Source organism: Thamnophis sirtalis, unplaced genomic scaffold (assembly GCF_051295495.1).
Source record: "Thamnophis sirtalis isolate CommonGarterSnake01/CBP01778 unplaced genomic scaffold, rThaSir2_p1.2 scaffold_2, whole genome shotgun sequence".
In the NCBI taxonomy this organism is placed as follows: Eukaryota; Metazoa; Chordata; class Lepidosauria; order Squamata; family Natricidae; genus Thamnophis; species Thamnophis sirtalis.
This window is the reverse complement of record NW_028261382.1, coordinates 129,952,297-129,974,702: the sequence shown is the minus strand read 5'-3', so window position 1 is coordinate 129,974,702 and position 22,406 is coordinate 129,952,297. Positions and strand designations below refer to the sequence as shown.

Genomic DNA, 22,406 nt, shown 5'->3' with positions numbered 1-22,406 from the left:
TTTACAAATTTTTATATTAGAACTTAATTTAGGGACAGGCGCTTTAAAATTCATCATAGCAAGGGCATACTAAACTCCAGATTTGTTCTCAATTGCTATTTAATATTTTGGTGTTTAGTTGAATGGATAGATAAATGTGATTTAAAATTTTCTCCCTAGATTTCCCTAGATTCAGTAACTTACAATCTAGTTACTATTTGAGACACCTTTAAGGCATTATAGTTGTATTATTATTCCATGAAAAAATTAACTGAGAAATGTTGAGAAAAAGAAGAAAAAATATTTTTGAATGCAAAGGTAAAAATGCATCCACATTACATAAAGGGTTTTCAGAGTGTAGGGCAAGAAATTAATTCCCTCTATGCACTTAATACATATATTGATAGTGAGAAGAAAGATCCAATAAACTACTGGCCTTTTGATAAATGCAGTTGAACTAATATTTCTATTATCAAAAATATTGGGATAAAATATTTAATAATTCCAATTTAACCAATAATTAGTGATAGTATTGCATCTATGAAAGGAGGAAAAGTTCGAAAAGTTCTAAACCACATTGACTATCACATACATACACACCGAAACTTCCAGTACAACTGGAGTTTTAAAATATTTTTTTTGAAAAACATTTTCCTAGCCTCTCCTAGTGAGCCCTAAATAGCTGTGATTTTGATAGCTTCTAAAGAATCTGTTGGCTATACAACTTTTTTAATACTGATGCCAAAACAACATGCAGTTTTCAGATAATACGATTCTTGATTATCCATCTGGCACAATCTGATTTTATAAAAAGAGGTGTCTTATAATACTTTGTTACTAATATAATGGATACATACTTCATAAAAATTGAAATCAGTAATGATTTCATAATTGTAAGAGAAAAAAAGCCTTTGATGTTGTTATAAGTTCATTTAAAATTTTAAATCAACAGTTTAGATGGCTTGAATTATAACCAATACACCAACTAAATCAACATAAAACAAAATCAGTAACACTGATATCAATCAATTCCCCAGCTATCGATCTTCCATGGGGCTTTTCTCTCTCAAGACCCTGTAGATAATTTTTAAATAATATTCTGAATGATAAGAAGGTACTACTCTGACTTTATAAGTCAAGATTTCTCCCCCAGATTCTGGAAATTACAGCATGCTTCACAAGCTTCAAGAATTAGATCAATAGAATCTACCTAAGATGAATGGTCCTGAAGATAATGAGAACAACCATACAGGGCTTAATACACTATGTGATAACCAGCACCTTGAATTTTTCCCAGAAGCCAACTTGTAACCAGTGCAACTCCCATAGCATTAAGGTGCCTCTGCTGTAGCACCTATTACTCAGTGGATGGGCAATTTCATTCTATGCCAACTGTAATTTCCAAGTGATCTTCAAGAATAGTTCCATGTAGATTGAATTGGTATTTTAACTAGGAATTGATGAAGGTATGAGTCACTATTGCCATGACTCCTAGTTCAAGAAAATTCACTATTGGTGGAGCAATTGGATGTAGCCAAATATTTATCTTACCATGAAACACATTGTTTTCATAGGTTTTGAAACTAAGAGAATCCCCAGACTGTGGCCAAAATCTTCAGGATTATCTCAGCCAAAGCTGTCTGAACTACTTTGGTACAAGAGGGCCTCTTTTTGTAATAGTAGTTCCTCCTTGCTGAGGTCCTCCTAAATCTGTTTCTTCACATGGGTTCAGATGAAACTTTTGAAAAAAGACTTGGTCAAATACATACTTTTTATTTAAAAAAAATAGTTTGATTAATATATAGTTCCTTAATCTGCTAGTGTTGTTATGACAATGGAAATATTTTCATCAATATGTGTTGTGGAACTCATCATCATTATCTTAAAACTGCTACTGGATATTTATTTTTCTCCTCCCTCCCTCCCCGCCTCTCTAAAAAATGGGCCACAAACAGCAGAGATGCATTTGAACGTGACCCGTCAAAACCGCGCTAGACTAAACCGTGCCCGATTAAACTGCGTCGCTGACGTCATCAACAGGGTGACAACAGCCAGTGCGGAGAAAGAAGGGCGCTTTAAATAGCGCTTTGAAAGCAAGCCGATTCAACTTAAGGTAAGGGTTAGGTTTAGGGCTAGCTTTAGGGTTAGGTTTAGGGTTAGGTTTAGGTTAAGGGTTAGGTTTAGGTTAAGGGTTAGGTTTAGGGTTAGGTTTTGGATTAGGTTTAGGGGGGTTAGGTTTAGGGGTTAATTTTAGGGTTAGGGTTAGGGTTAGGGTTAGGTTAAGGGTTAGGTTTAGGTTAAGGGTTAGGTTTTGGATTAGGTTTAGGGGGGTTAGGTTTAGGGGTTAATTTTAGGTTTAGGGTTTACAGCGTGCTTCTGTCTCCGTGCTGTTATCGCCCTGTTGATGACGTCAGCAACGCAGTTTAGTCGGGCCCAGTTTAGTCGAGCGCGGTTTTGTGGTGGAACCGCATTTGAAAATTCTTCCCTTTTCTACAGCTCCTGATGATACCTCTGTTAAGAAATAATGGTAGTAATCGACAACTGCAATCTTTTTCAATATGTTGCTCTTCAAATGACTCAGACTACAACTGTCATTACTCCAAGCCAGCAGTCATTGGAAACAAACTGATCTAGTGATTGATGCAAGAAACTGGGAGATTGTGAGTTCTAATCCCACTTTAGGCAAGAAGGCTGCTTTCTCAGCACAAACCACCTTACAATATTTAAGCATGCATAGCCATCCTTTAAAATGATGCAGCAACAATACTACCTAGCCTTACTCTTCTCCTGCTTCTGGAAATTATTTTTTTGTATGCAGTTTACAGACAGCTTATGTATGCAGTTTGTCCATTATATCTGAAGTATGCTAAATTGCTCTGTTAAATTGAGAATTTGCTAATGCCACCATAATCAAAGGACTTACTCTAAGTATGAATAAACTTGGATCTAATTTTAGACCTTATTGTATATAGGACTGGAAGGGATCTTGGAGGACCTCTAGCCCAACCCCCTGCTCAGGCAGGAAATCCTATACTATTTATACTATTTGAGACAAATACTTGTCCAATTTCTTCTTGTTGGAGTACCCACAACTCCAGGAGACAAGCTGTTCTACTGATTAATTACTCTGAATGTCAGGAAATTCCTTATTTCTTCTGATGAGTTTTTACCCATTGCTTTTGTCCTACTCTCAGGTGTTATGGAAAAGAAGTCAAAACCTACTTCCCTATGACAGCACTTCAAATGTTGGAAAACTGATATTAGGTCTCCCTCAGGCCTTCTCTTCATTAGGCTAAATATATTCGTTTCCTTGGCCATTCATTATATGATGTAATCTCCACACACCTTATCATCTTTGTTGCTCTTCTCTGCACTCATTCTAGGATCTCGGATTTTTTTTTTATATCATGATCGGAACCGGACACAATATTCCAAATGTGGCCTCACTAGTGCAGTATAGAGCAGAACTATCATGTCCTGTGATCTTATCCTCTGTTGATGCAGCCTAGGATTATGTTGGCTTTTTTGGCAGCTGTAGAACACTCTTGACTCATACTTAAGTGGTGGTCCACCAGGACATCTAAAGCCCTCTCTCAGACACTACTGTTGAGCCAAGTACTGCCTATTCTAAACTTGTACATCTGGTTTTTCTTGCCTATGTGAAGGCTCTTACTTTTCACACTGTTGAGCTGCATCTTTCTGAATTCTGAAGCTATCTTCCAAAGCAGTAGCAATTCGTCCCAGCTTTGTGTCATCCATACATTTTATGAGAAGTCATCTGTCAGAAATGGAAACTCATTTATTATTACATCAAATCATTGTGAGCTGTTCTCAATACAATCCTCACTTGACTTACTTTAAGTCAATACAACTGATAATTAGAACTGCAGAAAAAAATAATTGCTATCAATCTGCCTTTTATTGAGGACCTGTATACTGCATGAGTCAAAAAGAAGGCTGTGCAAATACCTTCAGACTCCTCACTTGGACATAAATTGTTTCAACTTCTACCCTCAAAACGACGCTATAGGGCGCCACACACCAAAACAACTAGACACAAGGAGTTTTTTCCCCCAAATGCCATCACTGCTTAACAACTAATTCCCACAACACTGCCAAATAATTTACCAAGTCCGTATTACTCTTATTTTTCTTTTCCTTCCTAGTATCTATCTCTTCCCACTTATGAATATAAACATGTTGCTTGTATCTTTCAATTTATATTGTTTTTGTTTCCTAGTATGATTTGATAGCTTATTAGTAACTTGACTATCACTGTGTTGTATCTTTTTATTCTTGATGAATGTATTTTATTCTTATCTAGAGAGCATGCACCAAAGACAAATGCCTTGTGTATCCAAACACGCCTGGCCAATAAAGAATTCTATTCTACTCTATTCTATTCATTTTCAAACTCTCATGGTAATTATTTTCTATTAAGCATTTTTAGATATTTCCTTAGCACTTTATAATGACAATTCTTTTATTGCTTTGAGTGAAGGAAGAAGCCCTCAGTAGCATTCCTAGAATTCCAATGAAACTGAATCAGCTAGTCTCTGTTATTTATTCAAACAATCTTTTAAAATGCAAGCCAAAACAACACTCAAGCTATTTTGCGGTCTCTAGATGGAGCTGTGGATTCAGTAATATTCTGTAACTTGTTTGACAAAATCTACTAAAATACCTATTTCATGCTATGTTTCTCCTATGAGGAAATCCACAGCCCTGGAAGTCTTTGAGGATATGTAAATAGTATTTACTGTTTTGCCAGGGTCATTGCTTTGTGAAATCTATTTGAATCGGCTGTATAAAAACTGTTGTAGTGATAAATCTCCACTCCACCTACTTTGTGGCCTTTAATGCAGCTGTTGAATTTCAGCAGCATGGGGAAAAAAAGAAGTAAAAATAAAAACTTGTTTTCATTTCATAGAATCTGTTCAGATGAATAAAGGGACCATTTCCTGAACTTCTTTGTATTCTTTGTTAAAATGTAAAAGCGCAGAAATTTTTACAAGCAATTTACCAGGCGAGTGACATTACTTTGGAAACAATGTACAGAGAAAAAGTTGGACTTTTAAAAATGACACCCATCTTCTTCTCCAAGGAGATTGGAAGTGCATGCAAAGCATTCTTCACACTTCAGGCCTATTTATCTCACAAGCGTTTTTCTGAGCTAGTTTAGGATTACTGGCTCAAAGTCATGGAAAGTTTCATGGCTGAGAAGATTTGAATCCCCCATTCCCCCAATTCTTTTTATAATCTAGTCTTTCTATGCTGGGAATGATAGAAATTGTAGTATAATGGATGTAGGATCAAGATGTATTGGTATGTCATCAACACTTCTGGAAGGCCTCAGAATAAGGAAAGCTGCTTTAACCACTGGAAATACCTTTCAGTTGATATTCAAAATAAAAAAGTATTATTTCTATTAGGAAAAATTCTTACTCCATCTATTGTATCATCTTCGCTCTGCCAACTATGTCACAGAATAGTAGCTCACCAATACCACAGGTAAGAATTGGCACAGGCAGCACTGAATTCTGTGTTTGCACAAGGAAACATCTTTGGAGGCAAGAGAGAACAATATAACTAATGACTCAAGTAATAAAATCGAATTTTCACAATGGTCTCCAGTGCCAGAGACAAAGTGCTTTGCGTTGTTTATGTAAGAACCACCGTTGTTTTTTTTGGACAAAAAATGTTTTTAGTTATATCGCTGCTCAATTTTAGGTCATCCTTTTATTTTTATATTTCTTAAGAATGACTTAATTTACTTTTTGCAGAAAGGCAATGCAAAAACATTAATTATCAAGAAATATAAACCAGAAATATCTATTTCATTGTTAAAAAGCTAGATTGGTGCAGAATTGTGAAACGGAACAGAAATGTTTTAAGAGTTTATTATTTTTCTAATGTCTCAAACAGCATAAATCTAAGTTAAAAAGAATTCCTGATTATACTTGAACAACTCAAATAGGGATTGACTATTTTTAACAGACTGTCAGCAAAATGTCAATTAAAGAGAGGGACTTGCTGCAACATAAGTAATTGAGTACATCTCTGCCAATGTTATATAGATATATTCTAGTAGTTACAATAGCTGCTGGATTATAAACATTCTGCCACACACAGAAACATAGTATTAATTTTAATATTAAACTTCTTAGGGGATTTACTTAAATATTTTTACCACATTTATCTATAGTTTAAAGGGCCAGAGGTATCATATTACTAGGGACAAGTAGCCTTAAGCTCCATTATGCTTAAGCACATATTAACTCTCTGTCAAGTCAATGGGACTTCAAGTATTTTTCAAACCAATTTTATCTCATTGTTAATTGCATTTTCTGAATCCACACTGTAACCACTAAGTTTTAACAAAACCACTAATAAACACTGAAAGGACCAAAGCAATTTGCTGTGTAGAAATTTGTACTTGCTACAAATTTGGCGAGGATGCTAGTATACCAAATTTAAGCATCTGTCTGGTTGGGCAGTCCAAGAATTGAAAGAGTTGTCATAGCCACTATTACTTCCCTTGGATCAGTAGTTCTTCTTACTCCTTAAGGTTTCTTTTGTTCCTTTGTGAAATGGCCAGTGTTCAAGCACACTTCTTTAAACTTGCATACTGAAATTTTTATGCCTTCCTGATGAAGAGACTTGAGCACATTAAGTGAGAACATAAGCTACCTCTCAGAGCTTCATTCTCACTTTTACATCTCACACTGCACCATTTAAATTACCATGTTTTTCAGACTATAAGATGCTCAAGTATAAGATACATCCAGCTTTTGAGGAGAAAAACAAGAAAAAAATCTGCCACGTATTGTCACCTCTTCATGCCCCATTTTCAGCTTCCATGTGTCCTATTTTCAGCCTCTTCCAGGTGGCGAGGATTGCCGTGCCTATTCCCTCTGCCTGGAACAACCCGAAAATGAGATGCGAGGAGGCCAAAAAGGGGGCACATGGAGGCAGTGATAGATGGCAGCGGTGATGGGTGGCAATGGTTCTAATAGGCGGCGGCGATCCCTGCAGCCTGGAACAGCTGATAGGTGGTATTCCGGGAGGCAGATCCAACCGCCAATGAGCTGCCTGTGCTAAATCAGGCTGTGCTGAAGCTGATCACATTGCTTGCTATAAGGAGGAAAATTGCTGGGAGGCAGAGGTCGAAGGGTGGCAGCGATTTGGCAGTATTCACTGTATAAGATGCACAGACATTTCTACCCACTTTTTTTTTGGGGGGGGAAGTGCATCTTATACTCTGAAAAATAAGGTAATCAAGTTTCTTCCTCAGAGCCACTGAAAGACTCCTTTCTGAAACAAATCTATTTTTTGAGCATGAAAAATAATATTTAATAATAAGATGTGCCTTGCTAAAAATACTATCAGTGAGTTACCTCAGTGATTACAAGTTTTGCACCATAGAAGGACAGTTTTGGCAAGTGTTAAGGCCAAAGGAGTCTTTGAAGTCTGGAAAAATTCTAACGGAAGATTTTCTTTAATTAATCATTTTTCCAGTTTGACTAGTATTCAGATTTAGCAGTCTCCTGGCAATCTCTCCTCTGTTATTGTATCAAAATATTAAATTTGATAAGAGACCCTGTCAGAACAGTCTCATTCTGTTTCAGAATTCAATTCTTTTTATTTCTGAAATTCCAGAGTGTTTTCTGGCATTTTAACATGGACAAAGCTCTTGCTTCTCTCTCCTTCACCTTCCTCTGAGTTACCTTCAATAAACAACTTCCACAAGGAGGCAAAATATGCAATTCCAACGGGATTTTCAGATGTCAGTAGTGGACTGAACTCGCTCTCACAGCTTCATCTGAAAGAATGATACCAATTTTTGAAGACTTATTGGAAAGATTTTTGAGAAACCATACATGATGTGTTTTAAAATCTAGAAACGTGCTAAAGAAATGCTTTCTGCTAGGAGTGCAATGTATTGTACAGCTATGCTAATTTGCACAAAATAGCCATCCCAAATAAAGAGATTTACAAAACATAGAATGTAGAATCATAGGGCTAAAAGGAACTTCAGAGAGTTCTTCTAGTCCAATCCCCTGCTCAAGGCAGAGACCTTATACATCCTGGGTCAAATAGTTGTCCAGTCTATTTTTGAAAACCTCCAGTGATGGAGCACCTACAACTCTGGGCAGCAAGCTGTTCCACTAATTGTTCTTGCTGTCAGAAAATTTTTCCTTCTAAGCTGGATCTCTCTTTAACAAGTTCCACCTATTCATTTTTGTCCCACCCTCTGGTGCTTTGAAAAATAAGTCAATCCACTCTTCTTTGTGACTGTATTTGAAGTACCGGAAGACAGTTGATCATTCTCTTCCTTGATGCTTCTCTTCAATAGGTTTAGACTTACCTGCCTTCCTCAACCATTCATCATACAATTTGGCTTCTGGATCCTTTATAATCTTTATTGCTCATCTCTGCTTACGTTCTAGGCTCTGCATAAGTCTGCATCGTGATATCAATGTATGTATCAACACTTGTGGTTATTGTATTATATAGAAATTCATTCATATAGCCCATTGTTTTCCATAGGAATATATTTCAAGTGAGTATGAGCGAATTTGCAACACCAAAATAGCAATTCTTAATGAATCAAGACCAGTTGTTAACTTGAATTATATTTCCACAGTTTGGTAGCGGAATATGTTTGATTTCAAATCTTGTCCATTGAAGCTTGTCATATTGCAAACTGTTGGGAGATCAAGTCCCTCCCCACAGAGCAAACCTCCAATTTGCTGATCTCCAAATTACTGTCACTGCAACAATTTACAATCCACTGGGTAGCTGGCGGCAACTGAGGTAGGGCGCCAGATCCTCCAATGAGAAAACAAAGCAGAGGAAAAACTGTGCACAAATTATCATTTGCAGAGGAGACAGGTTGAATTTTATTTGGGAAAAAGAAACTACACATTTAAGAAACTGATATGCTCTTGTGAGATTTTGTTCTCCCAATGTAAAATGCTTTTTGTTTGAACAGAACAGAGCTCACAGATGCACGCACTGCTAATGATATGTCATTTAATATCTGTCTGTTAATGCTTTGTCCATAGGCATTATTAAAAAAAAGAGGGAGGGAAAAAAAAACTTCCATTACAGAAAAAAGAAGATATTCTTTTGAATTTGGAATGTTACAGCACATAGGAAGTGGAGCATTGAAATGTTGCAAATCCTTTTTCCTGCTGGGCAATCAAGCTGAAAAAAATAATTGGCGGCAGTGAAAGCATTTTTTCTAAACTTAATTGCTTTGCAAGGGTCACAGGATAAAGAGGAAGGTTATCTTTCCTTACATACTTATGCTTTGAAATTCGTCCCTACTCCCCATTGCAAATTAAGCTTTAACAAATATTTTCTGTTGGCACATTCTTACCTGTCCTAGTTTAAACACCATATAGAAGGTATTTTTGGAAATTAGAGCCCTGGGCTTTTGCTTCCTATCCCAACTGTAACCTTCCCAAGTTATTGACACCCAGGGATCTCTAGGAAACAGATTTGGGACAAGGGGATATGCAGGGGGGGTGGGGAGCGTGCATGCATATGCAGCTAGGTGGGCACGCGTGCGTTCTGTCAGCCCTCTGGCTGCCATTCAGGTGGGAGCCCGTCTATCGCCACATCCACTCGGCCATGCTTACATGCCCACCAACCCTGCTGCGTTGATGTTAACTCTCTGATGTCAGCAGAGCCTGTAGCTGCATGTGGCTCTGCATGGCTTCTCTCACTACTCTACAGATGTGCCTCCTGGACAACAGCTGCACTTCAGAGCCTACTCTGACATAATTCTTCTACTCGGTGCATCTGCCTACTCAGAAGTAACTCTTCTACTGGGATGTAACTGCCTACTGTGATGTAACTTCTGCTTGGATGCAGCTGACCAGGAAGGAGGCTATGATGACACTAAGTGTCATCATGATGATTGGTGCTGGTGGTTGGGTGCCATCTGGGTGGAACTGGGTGGGATATATATATATATTCTATTTGTATGAAAAAAAGGTGATATAGCGACTGGAAAAGGGAGTGCTGGGTATCAATATGGAATATGTATGTATGTATGTATGTATATGTGTGTGTGTGTGTATATATACACACACACACACACACACACACACATATACACACAGACACAGACACACACACACATATATATATGTATGTATATATATATTCCATATTGATATCCAGCACTCCCTTTTCCAGTCGCTATATCACCTTTTTTTCATACAAATAGAACTTTCTGGCAACTAATGATATCATTTTAGAGTTTTAAACAATGTCTGCCAGCAAATAAACGTTAGCTTTTAAAAATATTCAGTCACAAAACATTAAAAAAGCAACTCACTAGCAATCTGGTAAACCTGGATCCTGGGTAACATAAGCAAGTTTTGTAAAAGTGATTGATGGAAGCTTGGGAATGTATTTTTGATACATTTAGATGCTGTAATCTTATAAACTCAATTGCAGATTTCTAATGAAGACAGTTATGCTACTTTGTTGAGTTTTACAAGAGACAAAAACCTGAAAAGTTCTTTAAAACATGCTTAAAACATACAGAGCTTCGATTCTTGAAAAGAGGAAAGCAGTAACAATAAAAAATCAGAATGCTGTATTATTAGCAGATAGACTAAAGAACAAATGATATTTTAACTGTCATAATGCACATACATTTACAATTTATCAATTCCATTAAACTAATTTCAGATTCAATCATTAAAAATAGATTTTAAGCAACTGTTCATAACATCCAATGAAGAAAACTAGTTTTTTTAATTATTCTTCAATCATTCAAATAGTGTGTATATAGATAATAATTGCAGTGTAATGTAGTGATGATTACCGTATTTTCACCCATATAACCCGCCCACGCAAATAACCCGCACACGCATATAACCCGCGGGTTTTCCGGATCGTGTAAAATATTTCCCGTATACCCCACCCACGCATATAACCCGCCCACGCATATAACCCGCGACGAGTAAAAGAGAAGGGAAACAGCTGAGATCGGGGTGGGGGAAGAAACGGAGAAAGAAGCCTGCGCACGCTGGGGAAGAGGAAAGGAACGGAGGAGAAGGAAACAGCTGAGATCGGGGTGGGGGAAGAAACGGAGAAAGAAGCCTGCGCACGCTGGGGAAGAAGAAAGGAACGGAGGAGAAGGAAACAGCTGAGATCGGGGTGGGGGAAGAAACGGAGAAAGAAGCCTGCGCACGCTGGGAAGAGGAAAGGAACGGAGGAGAAGGAAACAGCTGAGATCGGGGTGGGGGAAGAAACGGAGAAAGAAGCCTGCGCACGCTGGGGAAGAGGAAAGGAACGGAGGAGAAGGAAACAGCTGAGATCGGGGTGGGGGAAGAAACGGAGAAAGAAGCCTGCGCACGCTGGGGAAGAAGAAAGGAACGGAGGAGAAGGAAACAGCTGAGATCGGGGTGGGGGAAGAAACGGAGAAAGAAGCCTGCGCACGCTGGGGAAGAGGAAAGGAACGGAGGAGAAGGAAACAGCTGAGATCGGGGTGGGGGAAGAAACGGAGAAAGAAGCCTGCGCACGCTGGGGAAGAGGAAAGGAACGGAGGAGAAGGAAACAGCTGAGATGGGGTGGGGGAAGAAACGGAGAAAGAAGCCTGCGCACGCTGGGGAAGAGGAAAGGAACGGAGGAGAAGGAAACAGCTGAGATCGGGGTGGGGGAAGAAACGGAGAAAGAAGCCTGCGCACGCTGGGGAAGAGGAAAGGAACGGAGGAGAAGGAAACAGCTGAGATCGGGGTGGGGGAAGAAACGGAGAAAGAAGCCTGCGCACGCTGGGGAAGAGGAAAGGAACGGAGGAGAAGGAAACAGCTGAGATCGGGGTGGGGGAAGAAACGGAGAAAGAAGCCTGCGCACGCTGGGGAAGAGGAAAGGAACGGAGGAGAAGGAAACAGCTGAGATCGGGGTGGGGGAAGAAACGGAGAAAGAAGCCTGCGCACGCTGGGGAAGAGGAAAGGAACGGAGGAGAAGGAAACAGCTGAGATCGGGGTGGGGGAAGAAACGGAGAAAGAAGCCTGCGCACGCTGGGGAAGAGGAAAGGAACGGAGGAGAAGGAAACAGCTGAGATCGGGGTGGGGGAAGAAACGGAGAAAGAAGCCTGCGCACGCTGGGGAAGAGGAAAGGAACGGAGGAGAAGGAAACAGCTGAGATCGGGGTGGGGGAAGAAACGGAGAAAGAAGCCTGCGCACGCTGGGGAAGAGGAAAGGAACGGAGGAGAAGGAAACAGCTGAGATCGGGGTGGGGGAAGAAACGGAGAAAGAAGCCTGCGCACGCTGGGGAAGAGGAAAGGAACGGAGGAGAAGGAAACAGCTGAGATCGGGGTGGGGGAAGAAACGGAGAAAGAAGCCTGCGCACGCTGGGGAAGAGGAAAGGAACGGAGGAGAAGGAAACAGCTGAGATCGGGGTGGGGGAAGAAACGGAGAAAGAAGCCTGCGCACGCTGGGGAAGAAGAAAGGAACGGAGGAGAAGGAAACAGCTGAGATCGGGGTGGGGGAAGAAACGGAGAAAGAAGCCTGCGCACGCTGGGGAAGAGGAAAGGAACGGAGGAGAAGGAAACAGCTGAGATCGGGGTGGGGGAAGAAACGGAGAAAGAAGCCTGCGCACGCTGGGGAAGAGGAAAGGAACGGAGGAGAAGGAAACAGCTGAGATGGGGTGGGGGAAGAAACGGAGAAAGAAGCCTGCGCACGCTGGGGAAGAGGAAAGGAACGGAGGAGAAGGAAACAGCTGAGATCGGGGTGGGGGAAGAAACGGAGAAAGAAGCCTGCGCACGCTGGGGAAGAGGAAAGGAACGGAGGAGAAGGAAACAGCTGAGATCGGGGTGGGGGAAGAAACGGAGAAAGAAGCCTGCGCACGCTGGGGAAGAGGAAAGGAACGGAGGAGAAGGAAACAGCTGAGATCGGGGTGGGGGAAGAAACGGAGAAAGAAGCCTGCGCAAGCTGGGGAAGAGGAAAGGAACGGAGGAGAAGGAAACAGCTGAGAACAAACGGCAGGAAGGGAGAATCTGGCTCCTTTATCGTAGGGAGAAGAAAAACCAACCAACCCCCCAACTTCTCCCTTCGTTTTCATTCCTGGCCCTTTCCAATTGTCAAGCTTTTTGCCTCTTTCCCCTTCCCCAGCACGCGCGCACACACACACACAAAACACAGAGGCGGGGACGCGGGTCGAGTGCCTCAAGATATCCCCACCTAGCAGCCTTTTCAGGGGAGGGAGTGGGGGGGATCGGGACTTCTACGTATCTCTAATTAGGCTGGCTTTGAAGACCTATTCAGCCCGTCTGAAAGGCTCTGAAGATAACCGGGGTAGGCTTTTAAGGCACCTCCACCCTCTTCAACTCCTCCCCCCCTCCCTCATACACACATAAAGTGTCCCGCTTTGCCTTCCTTCCCCCCCCCCCCGCCCCCAAACGTGTCTGCTGCTTCAGCTTCACATGCCTCAACTCTGTTCCAGCTGCATAATTTTGGTTTAGGACCCAGGGCTTTTTCTTCTTCTTCTTCTTTTTTTTTTTAAGGAGAGGTGATATGTGTGTGCGTGTGTGTCTCCTTTATCGTAGGAAACGTTTCTGAGGTTTATGGAGCTTAAAGGTTCAAGTGCTTTTTGCCTCATTCTTCCTACTTCCCACGGAGAAGTAGGAAGAATGACTTGACTTCCACAGGACTTCTTCTCGTTCAAACACACACAAACACACAAGCACGCGCGCACACACACACACAAAACACAGAGGCGGGGACGCGGGCCGAGTGCCTCAAGATATCCCCACCTAGCAGCCTTTTCAGGGGAGGGAGTGGGGGGGATCGGGACTTCTACGTATCTCTAATTAGGCTGGCTTTGAAGACCTATTCAGCCCGTCTGAAAGGCTCTGAAGATTAACCGCGGAGGCGCGGTTCGGATCAAAGGGGCATCGCCTGCGGGCGGAACTGCACAGCCCGAACAGTCAGCTGAAGAGGTGATCAGAAGGAAGGAGAGTCCAACCGTGCCAATCTCCCCCCCCAAAAAGACCCCAAAAGACAATTGCTCACCCTTCTCCATACCAACCGGAGCCCAACGCCTCACCCTCTTCTTCACCTCTCGACCACCCCTCTCTCGCCCCGCAGGAAGGAAATATCCCTTGAAAAGTCATTTCCGTCTGGATTCCCGTTTTTTCCTCCTTTCTTCCGCTCGCCTCTCCACATTATAACCAATTGGCAAACGGACCCCCCCCATTATAACCAATTGGCAAACATTACGTTAGCTCTATTCCATCGACCTCCCAATTAAAACCAATCAGCAAACATTACATTAGCCATTTCCGTCTGGATTTCCGTTCTTTCCTCCTTTCTTCCGCTCGCCTCTCCACATTATAACCAATTGGCAAACGGACCCCCCCCATTATAACCAATTGGCAAACATTACGTTAGCTCTATTCCATCGACCTCCCAATTAAAACCAATTGGCAAACATTACATTAGCCATCGGACCTCCCCATTATAACCAATCCTCAAACATTACCTACATTGGCGCCATTTCATTATATTACCTCAAGCTACCTCAAGTACCGGTAACCATGCCTAAGCGAAAGTCCTACACCGCCGAATTCAAACTTAAAGTAGTAACACGTGCTGAAGCAACCAGCAACAGATCTGCTGCCCGAGAATTTGAAGTTGACGAAAAGTCAATAAGAGAATGGAGAAAAGATAAGCCTGCCTTGGAGAAAATGAATCCTAGGAAACGTGCCAGACGAGGTCCTGGAGCAAAATGGCCGGATTTAGAGGTAGAGCTTAAGAACTGGGTTTTAGACAGGCGGGCGAATAACCAAGGAGTTTCTACATTGGCCATCCAAATGAAAGCTAGGCTTATTGCCGTTGAACGAAAAATATCCAATTTCAAATGTGGCTTAACCTGGGTGGGCAAATTTATGAAACGGAACAATTTATCCGTGCGTATGCGCACAACAGTTGGACAACGTTTACCAAATGATTGGGAGCAACTAGTCGCTAACTTTAGAGATTTTACCATTGGGAACATTAGAGAACGTGGAATTTTGCATTCTGAGATAATTAATATGGATGAAGTTCCGATGGCCTTCGACATTCCTGCCACGAGGTCAGTCGCTGAAAAAGGAATTAAAACGGTGGCAATATCGACTACTGGTCATGAGCGGACCTGCTTTACTGTAGTTCTGGCATGTACAGCAAGCGGAATAAAACTTAAACCAATGGTTATATTTAAACGAATCACGATGCCCCGTGAAAAATTTCCACCTGGTGTCTTCGTACATTGCAACAAAAATGGTTGGATGGACAATGAAGTCATGCTGTTATGGATAGAGAAATGTTTCCGAACCCGACCAGGCGGATTTTTCTCGAAGAAATCTTTGGTAATATTTGACAGCATGGCTGCACATAAGTGCGAAAACGTTAAAAAGAAACTGAACAGCCTTGGGGCCCATCTTTCTGTTATCCCTGGTGGTTTAACTTCCAAACTTCAGCCACTTGATATTGCAGTAAATCATCCATTTAAAACTTATGTTCGCGCTGAATGGGATGAATGGATGCAGTCTGGGACTCATACTTTTACACCGTCTGGTCGTTTGCGTCGTGCAACCCATGGAGAAGCCTGCAATTGGGTGCTTAATGCATGGAAAAAAATCTCTCCTGATACTATCCTGAATGGATTTAAAAAGGCGGGCATCATTGCTGATGAAAAAGAAGGTGCTTCAGACCTAAGCGACAACTCAGACGCAGACGAAGATGACGATCTGCGACAAGAAGCTGTCACCTCAGAACACCTAGAGGCCCTTTTAGCGGCATTTAATGATGATTCGGGCGACGATGCCTTTGAGGGTTTTTCTTCATCGAGTGAAGAAGAGGACAATTAAAGTATTTTAATCAATTTATAGTAATAGGACAAATATGTTTTAAAGTTTAATTTGGGTTGTATAGGGCTCTTTTATATTGATGTGAAAATATGGTAACTTTGTTTTAATAAATAAAAAATTCAAATAACGCAACAGGTTAGTTTATTCAAGTTTTAATGGGTAGTTGGGATTTGTGGGCTGTACGCAGCCAACCAAAATTATGCAGCTGGAACAGAGTTGAGGCATGTGAAGCTGAAGCAGCAGACACGTTTGGGGGGGGGGGAGAGAGAAGGAAGGCAAAGCGGGACACTTTATGTGTGTATGAGGGAGGGGGGGAGGAGTTGAAGAGGGTGGAGGTGCCTTAAAAGCCTACCCCGGTTATCTTCAGAGCCTTTCAGACGGGCTGAATAGGTCTTCAAAGCCAGCCTAATTAGAGATACGTAGAAGTCCCGATCCCCCCCACTCCCTCCCCTGAAAAGGCTGCTAGGTGGGGATATCTTGAGGCACTCGACCCGCGTCCCCGCCTCTGTGTTTTGTGTGTGTGTGTGCGCGCGTGCTTGTGTGTTTGTGTGTGTTTGAACGAGAAGAAGTCCTGTGGAAGTCAAGTCATTCTTCCTACTTCTCCGTGGGAAGTAGGAAGAATGAGGCAAAAAGCACTTGAACCTTTAAGCTCCATAAACCTCAGAAACGTTTCCTACGATAAAGGAGACACACACACACACACATATCACCTCTCCTTAAAAAAAAAAAAGAAGAAGAAGCAGCCCTGGGTCCTAAACCAAAATTATGCAGCTGGAACAGAATTGAGGCATGTGAAGCTGAAGCAGCAGACACGTTTGGGGGCGGGGGGGGGGAGAGAAGGAAGGCAAAGCGGGACACTTTATGTGTGTATGAGGGAGGGGGGGAGGAGTTGAAGAGGGTGGAGGTGCCTTAAAAGCCTACCCCGTTAAGGAGTTTTACTTCTCCGTGGGAAGTAGGAAGAATGAGGCAAAAAGCTTGACAATTGGAAAGGGCAAGGAATGAAAACGAAGGGAGAAGTTGGGGGGTTGGTTGGTTTTTCTTCTCCCTACGATAAAGGAGCCGGATTCTCCCTTCCTGCCATTTGTTCTTTGCCTGCAAGGATCGTGGGAGAAATGGGGGATTTTACGGGGAGAAGGACTCTGGTTCATCTCAATGGGCAGAAAGTAAGAGGGAGGGACCCTTCCTCCCTCCCTTCCATCTACCTTATTTTATTTTATTGAACTCCGTGGGAGGAAAAGCTCTCCTAGCCCCGCTCTGAAGTGAAGGAGTGCGGTATATTCTTCCACGCTACGGCAGCCCTGAAGGGCCGGGAGATATTTGGGCAGCTCTCGTTTCAGTTCTACGGGCGAGGAGATGGGAGAATCGGGAAGATATTCCCCTTCCTCCAACTCCCCCCCCCCCCCCGCTTGAGCAGGCTCACGAGAGGGAGAAATCCGTTTCTGGCTTCTTTTTTTGCTCCCTTCTGGCAGGCGAGAGAGCATCTACCGTTCCTCACGGGAGGCACTTCGAGCCCCGCCGTATCTGAGAGGCTCTTAGTCGCCGAGCGGAGAAAGCACCAGATCCCCCCCCCTTCACGAGAGGGAGAAAATATCCGTTTCTGGCTTCTTTTTTCGCTCCCTCCCTCCAGTTTTTCGCAAGTTGTCCCAAGAGAGGACGAGCTGCCGCTTCCTCGCTCTGAAGGGAGGGAAGGAAGGACGCGGGATTGGGTTGGCCCTGTTAACTGGAGAGAGAAAGGGCCGCTCCTCCTGCCGCACGTGTCGTGTCCCAATCTCCTTTTGGGGGGGGGGGGCAAAGCAGGGCAGTTTCTCGCCGTTCTGCGAAGCTGGGAAAGGATGCGGGAGTTTCCTTCTTCTTCCTGCCCCCCTCCGTCTCCCCGCTGCCACCTTTCAGTCTCCCCAGCCTCGTCCGGGAGAAGCGGCTTGGTGGCGTCTTCCTTTCGTACCCCAGTGCGCCTCCCTCGCCACCGCAAGTCGCCTTTTGCCCCCCCCCCAAATAAATGCTTCAGGCAGCCAGCGGCTTCACGAGAGGGAGAAATCCGTTGTTATTTTTTTGCTCCCTTCTGGCGAAGAGCCTCTCAGATACGGCGGTGCCTCCCGTGAGGAACGGTAGATGCTCTCTCGCCTGCCAGAAGGGAGCAAAAAAATAACAACGGATTTCTCCCTCTCGTGAAGGGGGGAGGAATCTGGTGCTTTCTCTGCTCCTTTGTTATTTTTTTTGCTCCCTTCTGGCAGGCGAGAGGCTCTTAGTCGCCGAGCGGAGAAAGCACCAGATTCCTCCCCCCTTCACGAGAGGGAGAAATCCGTTGTTATTTTTTTGCTCCCTTCTGGCAGGCGAGAGAGCATCTACCGTTCCTCACGGGAGGCACCGCCGTATCTGAGAGGCTCTTCGCCAGAAGGGAGCAAAAAAATAACAACGGATTTCTCCCTCTCGTGAAGCCGCTGGCTGCCTGAAGCCGAAGAGCCTTTGCGAAGGGGAGGCTTCTTCTTCAGACGCTACTGCTACCCTCGCCGGGGTCGTTCGCCTCGCTCAGCTTTCGAACTGCACGGATTTCTGGGGTTGGCGGATGACGACGAAATAAACCGGCAAAAAAAAGGGGGGGCACCGGCTGGTCTTATCTAACCGAGAAGCCAAGCCAGCCCAAGCGGCGCACCTGCTTATTTAGTATTATTATTTGGGTGGGGGGGGGGGAAAAGGCGACTTGCGGTGGCGAGGGAGGCGCACCGGGGTACGAAAGGAAGACGCCACCAAGCCGCTTCTCCCGGACGAGGCTGGGGAGACTGAAAGGTGGCAGCGGGGAGACGGAGGGGGGCAGGAAGAAGAAGGAAACTCCCGCATCCTTTCCCAGCTTCGCAGAACGGCGAGAAACTGCCCTGCTTTGCCCCCCCCAAAAGGAGATTCCCTGGTTGCGTGGCGTTTGTGGCAGCCGAGAGCGCGGAGGACGCCGCTCCTCCTGCCGCACGTGTCGTGTGTGTGTGTGTGTGTCGTCTCCCAGATAAAATGCACCACTTGGGTTGGCCCTGTTAACTGGAGAGAGAAAGGGACGATGTTTTTTTTTGTAAACCAAAATGCTTCAGCAGTGAAGCCCTTTCACAGAGCAAAGCAGAAGAAGGGAGGGGTGTGTGTGTGTGTGTGAAAATGGAGCCACGGCCGCGCCGCCGCCTGCTCCCCTTCCCTTCCTGCCAGACTTCCAAGCCCAGAGAAGGCGAGGGGCTGCAGAATCCGGGCTTCCTCCCACCTCCTGCTTCTTCCTGGTCGCTTCGCCCATAGCCAGGGGTGGGGTTTTCACGAAGGCGTCCCGAAACCCAAGCAGGAAAAGGGAGAAAAGGAGCCCGAGCCGGAAAGCACCAGATCCTCCCCACTTCACGAGAGGGAGAAAATATCCGTTTCTCGCTTCTTTTTTCGCTCCCTCCCTCCCTTCCGTGCCTGCCACAGTTGTTCGCAAGTTCACGCATCGTTTAATGTCGGCGGAAGGCTGTCCCAAGAGAGGACGAGCTGTGGCTTAGGTGAAACGGTTAAACTTCTGGTACCTCTACGCGAGCCCATCTCCTGCCCGGAGTTTGTTCACGCTTCCCTTCTCTTTATAGGAAGAGTACGGTACATTGAAGGGAGGGAAGGAAGGAAGGACGCGGGAGAATCGGGATCGTTTGTAGGTGAAGCGTCGGATGCGGCTTTAACGAGGCGGGGGTCCCTTTTGCTCCGAGCGTTCCCCTCCGAGGAAGGGAAGGGGAGGCGGCAAAATAAATAAAGGCAAAACATGCCCTCAATTTACAGCAAGCCCGTGCAGCCCAGCAGCTTTAAGTTTGCCCACAAAGGATTCTTTTTATGTTTCAAAAACATTTTAACCTTTCTCTCCTCTCCCACACCGACGACTAAGAGCCTCTCAGATACGGTGGGGCTCGAAGTGCCTCCCATGAGGAACGGTAGACGCTCTCTCCTCCCCAGCCCCCCAGCTGCACACTTTCCCAGAGTCCCGGGCCCTTGAGGGCGGGGGTGGGGTGAACCAAAGAGGAAAAAGTGTGGGGGGGTTGAGGAAGCACCGGGGGCTCCGAGGGCGGAAAAAGGGGTTTCCCCGGAGCTTTCAACGGCCTTTAGAGAACTAACCTCGCCAGCCAGTACGGTAGGTCGTTTGGAGCTCTCAAGGCCGCCTCACACGGCCACTGCTTGCCCTTTTTCTGTCAGCGTCTCACCCCCCCCCAAAAGGAGATTCCCTCGTTGCGTGGCGTCTCCCAGATAAAATGCACCACTTGGGTTGGCCCTGTTAACTGGAGAGAGAAAGGGACGGTGTTTTTTTTTAAAAAACCAAAATGCTTCGGCAGTGAAGCCCTTTCACAGAGCAAAGCAGAAGAAGGGAGGGGTGTGTGTGTGTGTGTGTGAAAACGGAGCCACAGCCGCGCCGCCGCCTCCTCCCCTTCCCTTCCTGCTTCCAAGCCCAGAGAAGGCGAGGGGCTGCAGAATCTGGGCTTCCTCTCACCTCCTGCTTCTTCCTGGTCACTTCGCCCATAGCCAGGGGTGGGGTTTTCACGAAGGCGTCCCGAAACCCAAGCAGGAAAAGGGAGAAAAGGAGCCCGAGCCGCCGAGCCAGCCCACTGCCGCGAGGAAAGTGGTGGTCCCAAGCTCTCCCTTTACCGGTAGTTAATCTGTGTAAAATATTTTGCGTATACCCCGCCCACTTTTATACCCCGCAGGGGGGCGCTGTGCATGTAAAAAACGCATATAACCCGCGGGTTATATGGGTGAAAATACGGTACATAGTATAGTACTGCTTTACACTCTCAAATTGCTCTGTCAACTGTTTGCACAAACATTCAAGAAGGCAAAAATTACACATTGTGCTTAAATTACCTGCATGTCCGCTACACTATGATAGGATGGAAGGTCACAGAAACAAATGTGCTGCATGTGTTGATTTTAAGAATTTTGGGACATTATAAAGTTCTAAAACCTTTTAATGACTACAAACATAGGCCTCCTTTCTTCTAAGTGAGTAGTCATTAACATGGATTAGAATCTCATATAACCCTATCTTTAGTTTTGCAGCAATATTAAAAGCATGTTAACAAAGCTGGCCCATAAAAAGCATAACCTGTATGGACAATATGTCGCTAAAGCTTTATAAAGTACATTTAAAGTACTATAGCTTTATGCTGCAAATTACATACAGTTACACAGCTAAAGTTTTTGATGCAGTTCAGAACAGGGAAAAAGAGGTCCTGTTTTCTGTCTACATTGTAGAAACAAATGGGTGCATACAAAACAGTGTAGAATAGGGCTATGCATACAGTATGTTTTTGAATTAAACTCATAGTGCAATTACCGTGAAGTGCAATCTATATAAAAAGCTCTGTATTTTAAAATATTGATATATAAAATAGATCTCTCCAGTGCGATACTATTCTGATCTTAAATGTCTCCTGTCTTTGGATAATTATTTGGGGAATCAAATAAAGGATATTTTTAATGTTTGGCTACTTAGAGAAAGCATACTTGATTTTCTCATTTTAACGGCTAAGATTTCTTTACTATGTAAGAGAAACTTTAAGTTCCTCTAAATTCTGAAATTAAATGCCTCTGGCATCCCTGTCCCAGTTCACCTGAAATTGCAATTCCAAAATAATTTCCTACTCTGCTCAATTATACTCCATTTCCTTTTCATACTTGCTGCACCTAGCTTCTATATTCTCTTCTACATAAGAAATAGCATTTTTCCCCTGCATGTCTTTTTCCCCAGCTGAAAATAATAATATTAGATGTAAGCTAATAGTAGAAAGAGGTGGTGAAAGTGGGTAGTTTGAAGGAGAAGCGAGGAAAGGAAAAAGCAAAATTAAGAGGAGGGTACCGCATACCCTGTTAATTTCGCCGGCTGTCTGTTTACCTTAAGTTATAACATGGGAATAGAGATTTATGTAAGATCTTCAGTGATACAAGGAAGATATATTAAATTGGTTAAACTAATTATGACTATTATTGATATATTGGTTTATTGGCTGCGTAATGGAGTGAGCTCCCGTTACTTGTCCCAGCTTCTGCCAACCTAGCACATCATGTAAATCTGACATTTACTCTGTTCTTCAAATAGTCCCATCTTGGGAGGCAATAACACTGTGTATAGTGAAAGCTACAACACTGTTTCATATCTATGATTTTGAATCTTTCCTGTGTGGAGATGCCTGAAACAAACTTTTCAATAATTAGTTTGTGGACCCTAAAAGACCAGCCCTATAAAATTATCATATAAACTCTTATACAAAATATACCTTTAAAAAAAATCTTCAAATCTGAAAATTGTATATTACAACTATTGGATGTAATGGGATTTCAGAATTTAGACATTGTGTATTTGCTTTTGTGTATGTAGGGAAGCCTGAATAAATATCAATTAAAGTTTTCATACAGTATATGGAAATATCACATCCAAATGTTTATCTGGATATGAGCAAAATATCTGGTGAATCAGATATTTTGCTGTTAGGCCTGTTTTAGGATTTTGGAAGGAATTTGCTAAAAAAAAAAACCATCACAGGAATTATTTAAAAATATATCAACATGCCAAGTA

At 43.5% G+C, this 22,406-nt stretch overlaps 1 protein-coding gene across 3 annotated transcripts in view; it reads right to left on the bottom strand.

Moving 5' to 3' along the window:
- Positions 1–7,242: 7,242 nt before the first annotated feature.
- SNX16 (sorting nexin 16) overlaps positions 7,243–22,406 on the bottom strand; it is a 36,611-nt gene continuing 21,447 nt past the window's right edge. Inside the window, exon 9 of one of the 3 annotated variants that reach the window (XM_014064971.2) lies at positions 7,243–7,801. In XM_014064971.2, the coding sequence (XP_013920446.1) occupies positions 7,798–7,801 (4 nt within the window). In that variant the 3' untranslated portion in view covers positions 7,243–7,797. Of the gene's footprint in view, positions 7,802–8,547; positions 9,190–22,406 lie in introns of those variants that run through there. The other 2 variants (XM_014064970.2, XM_014064969.2) reach the window with 2 other exon arrangements.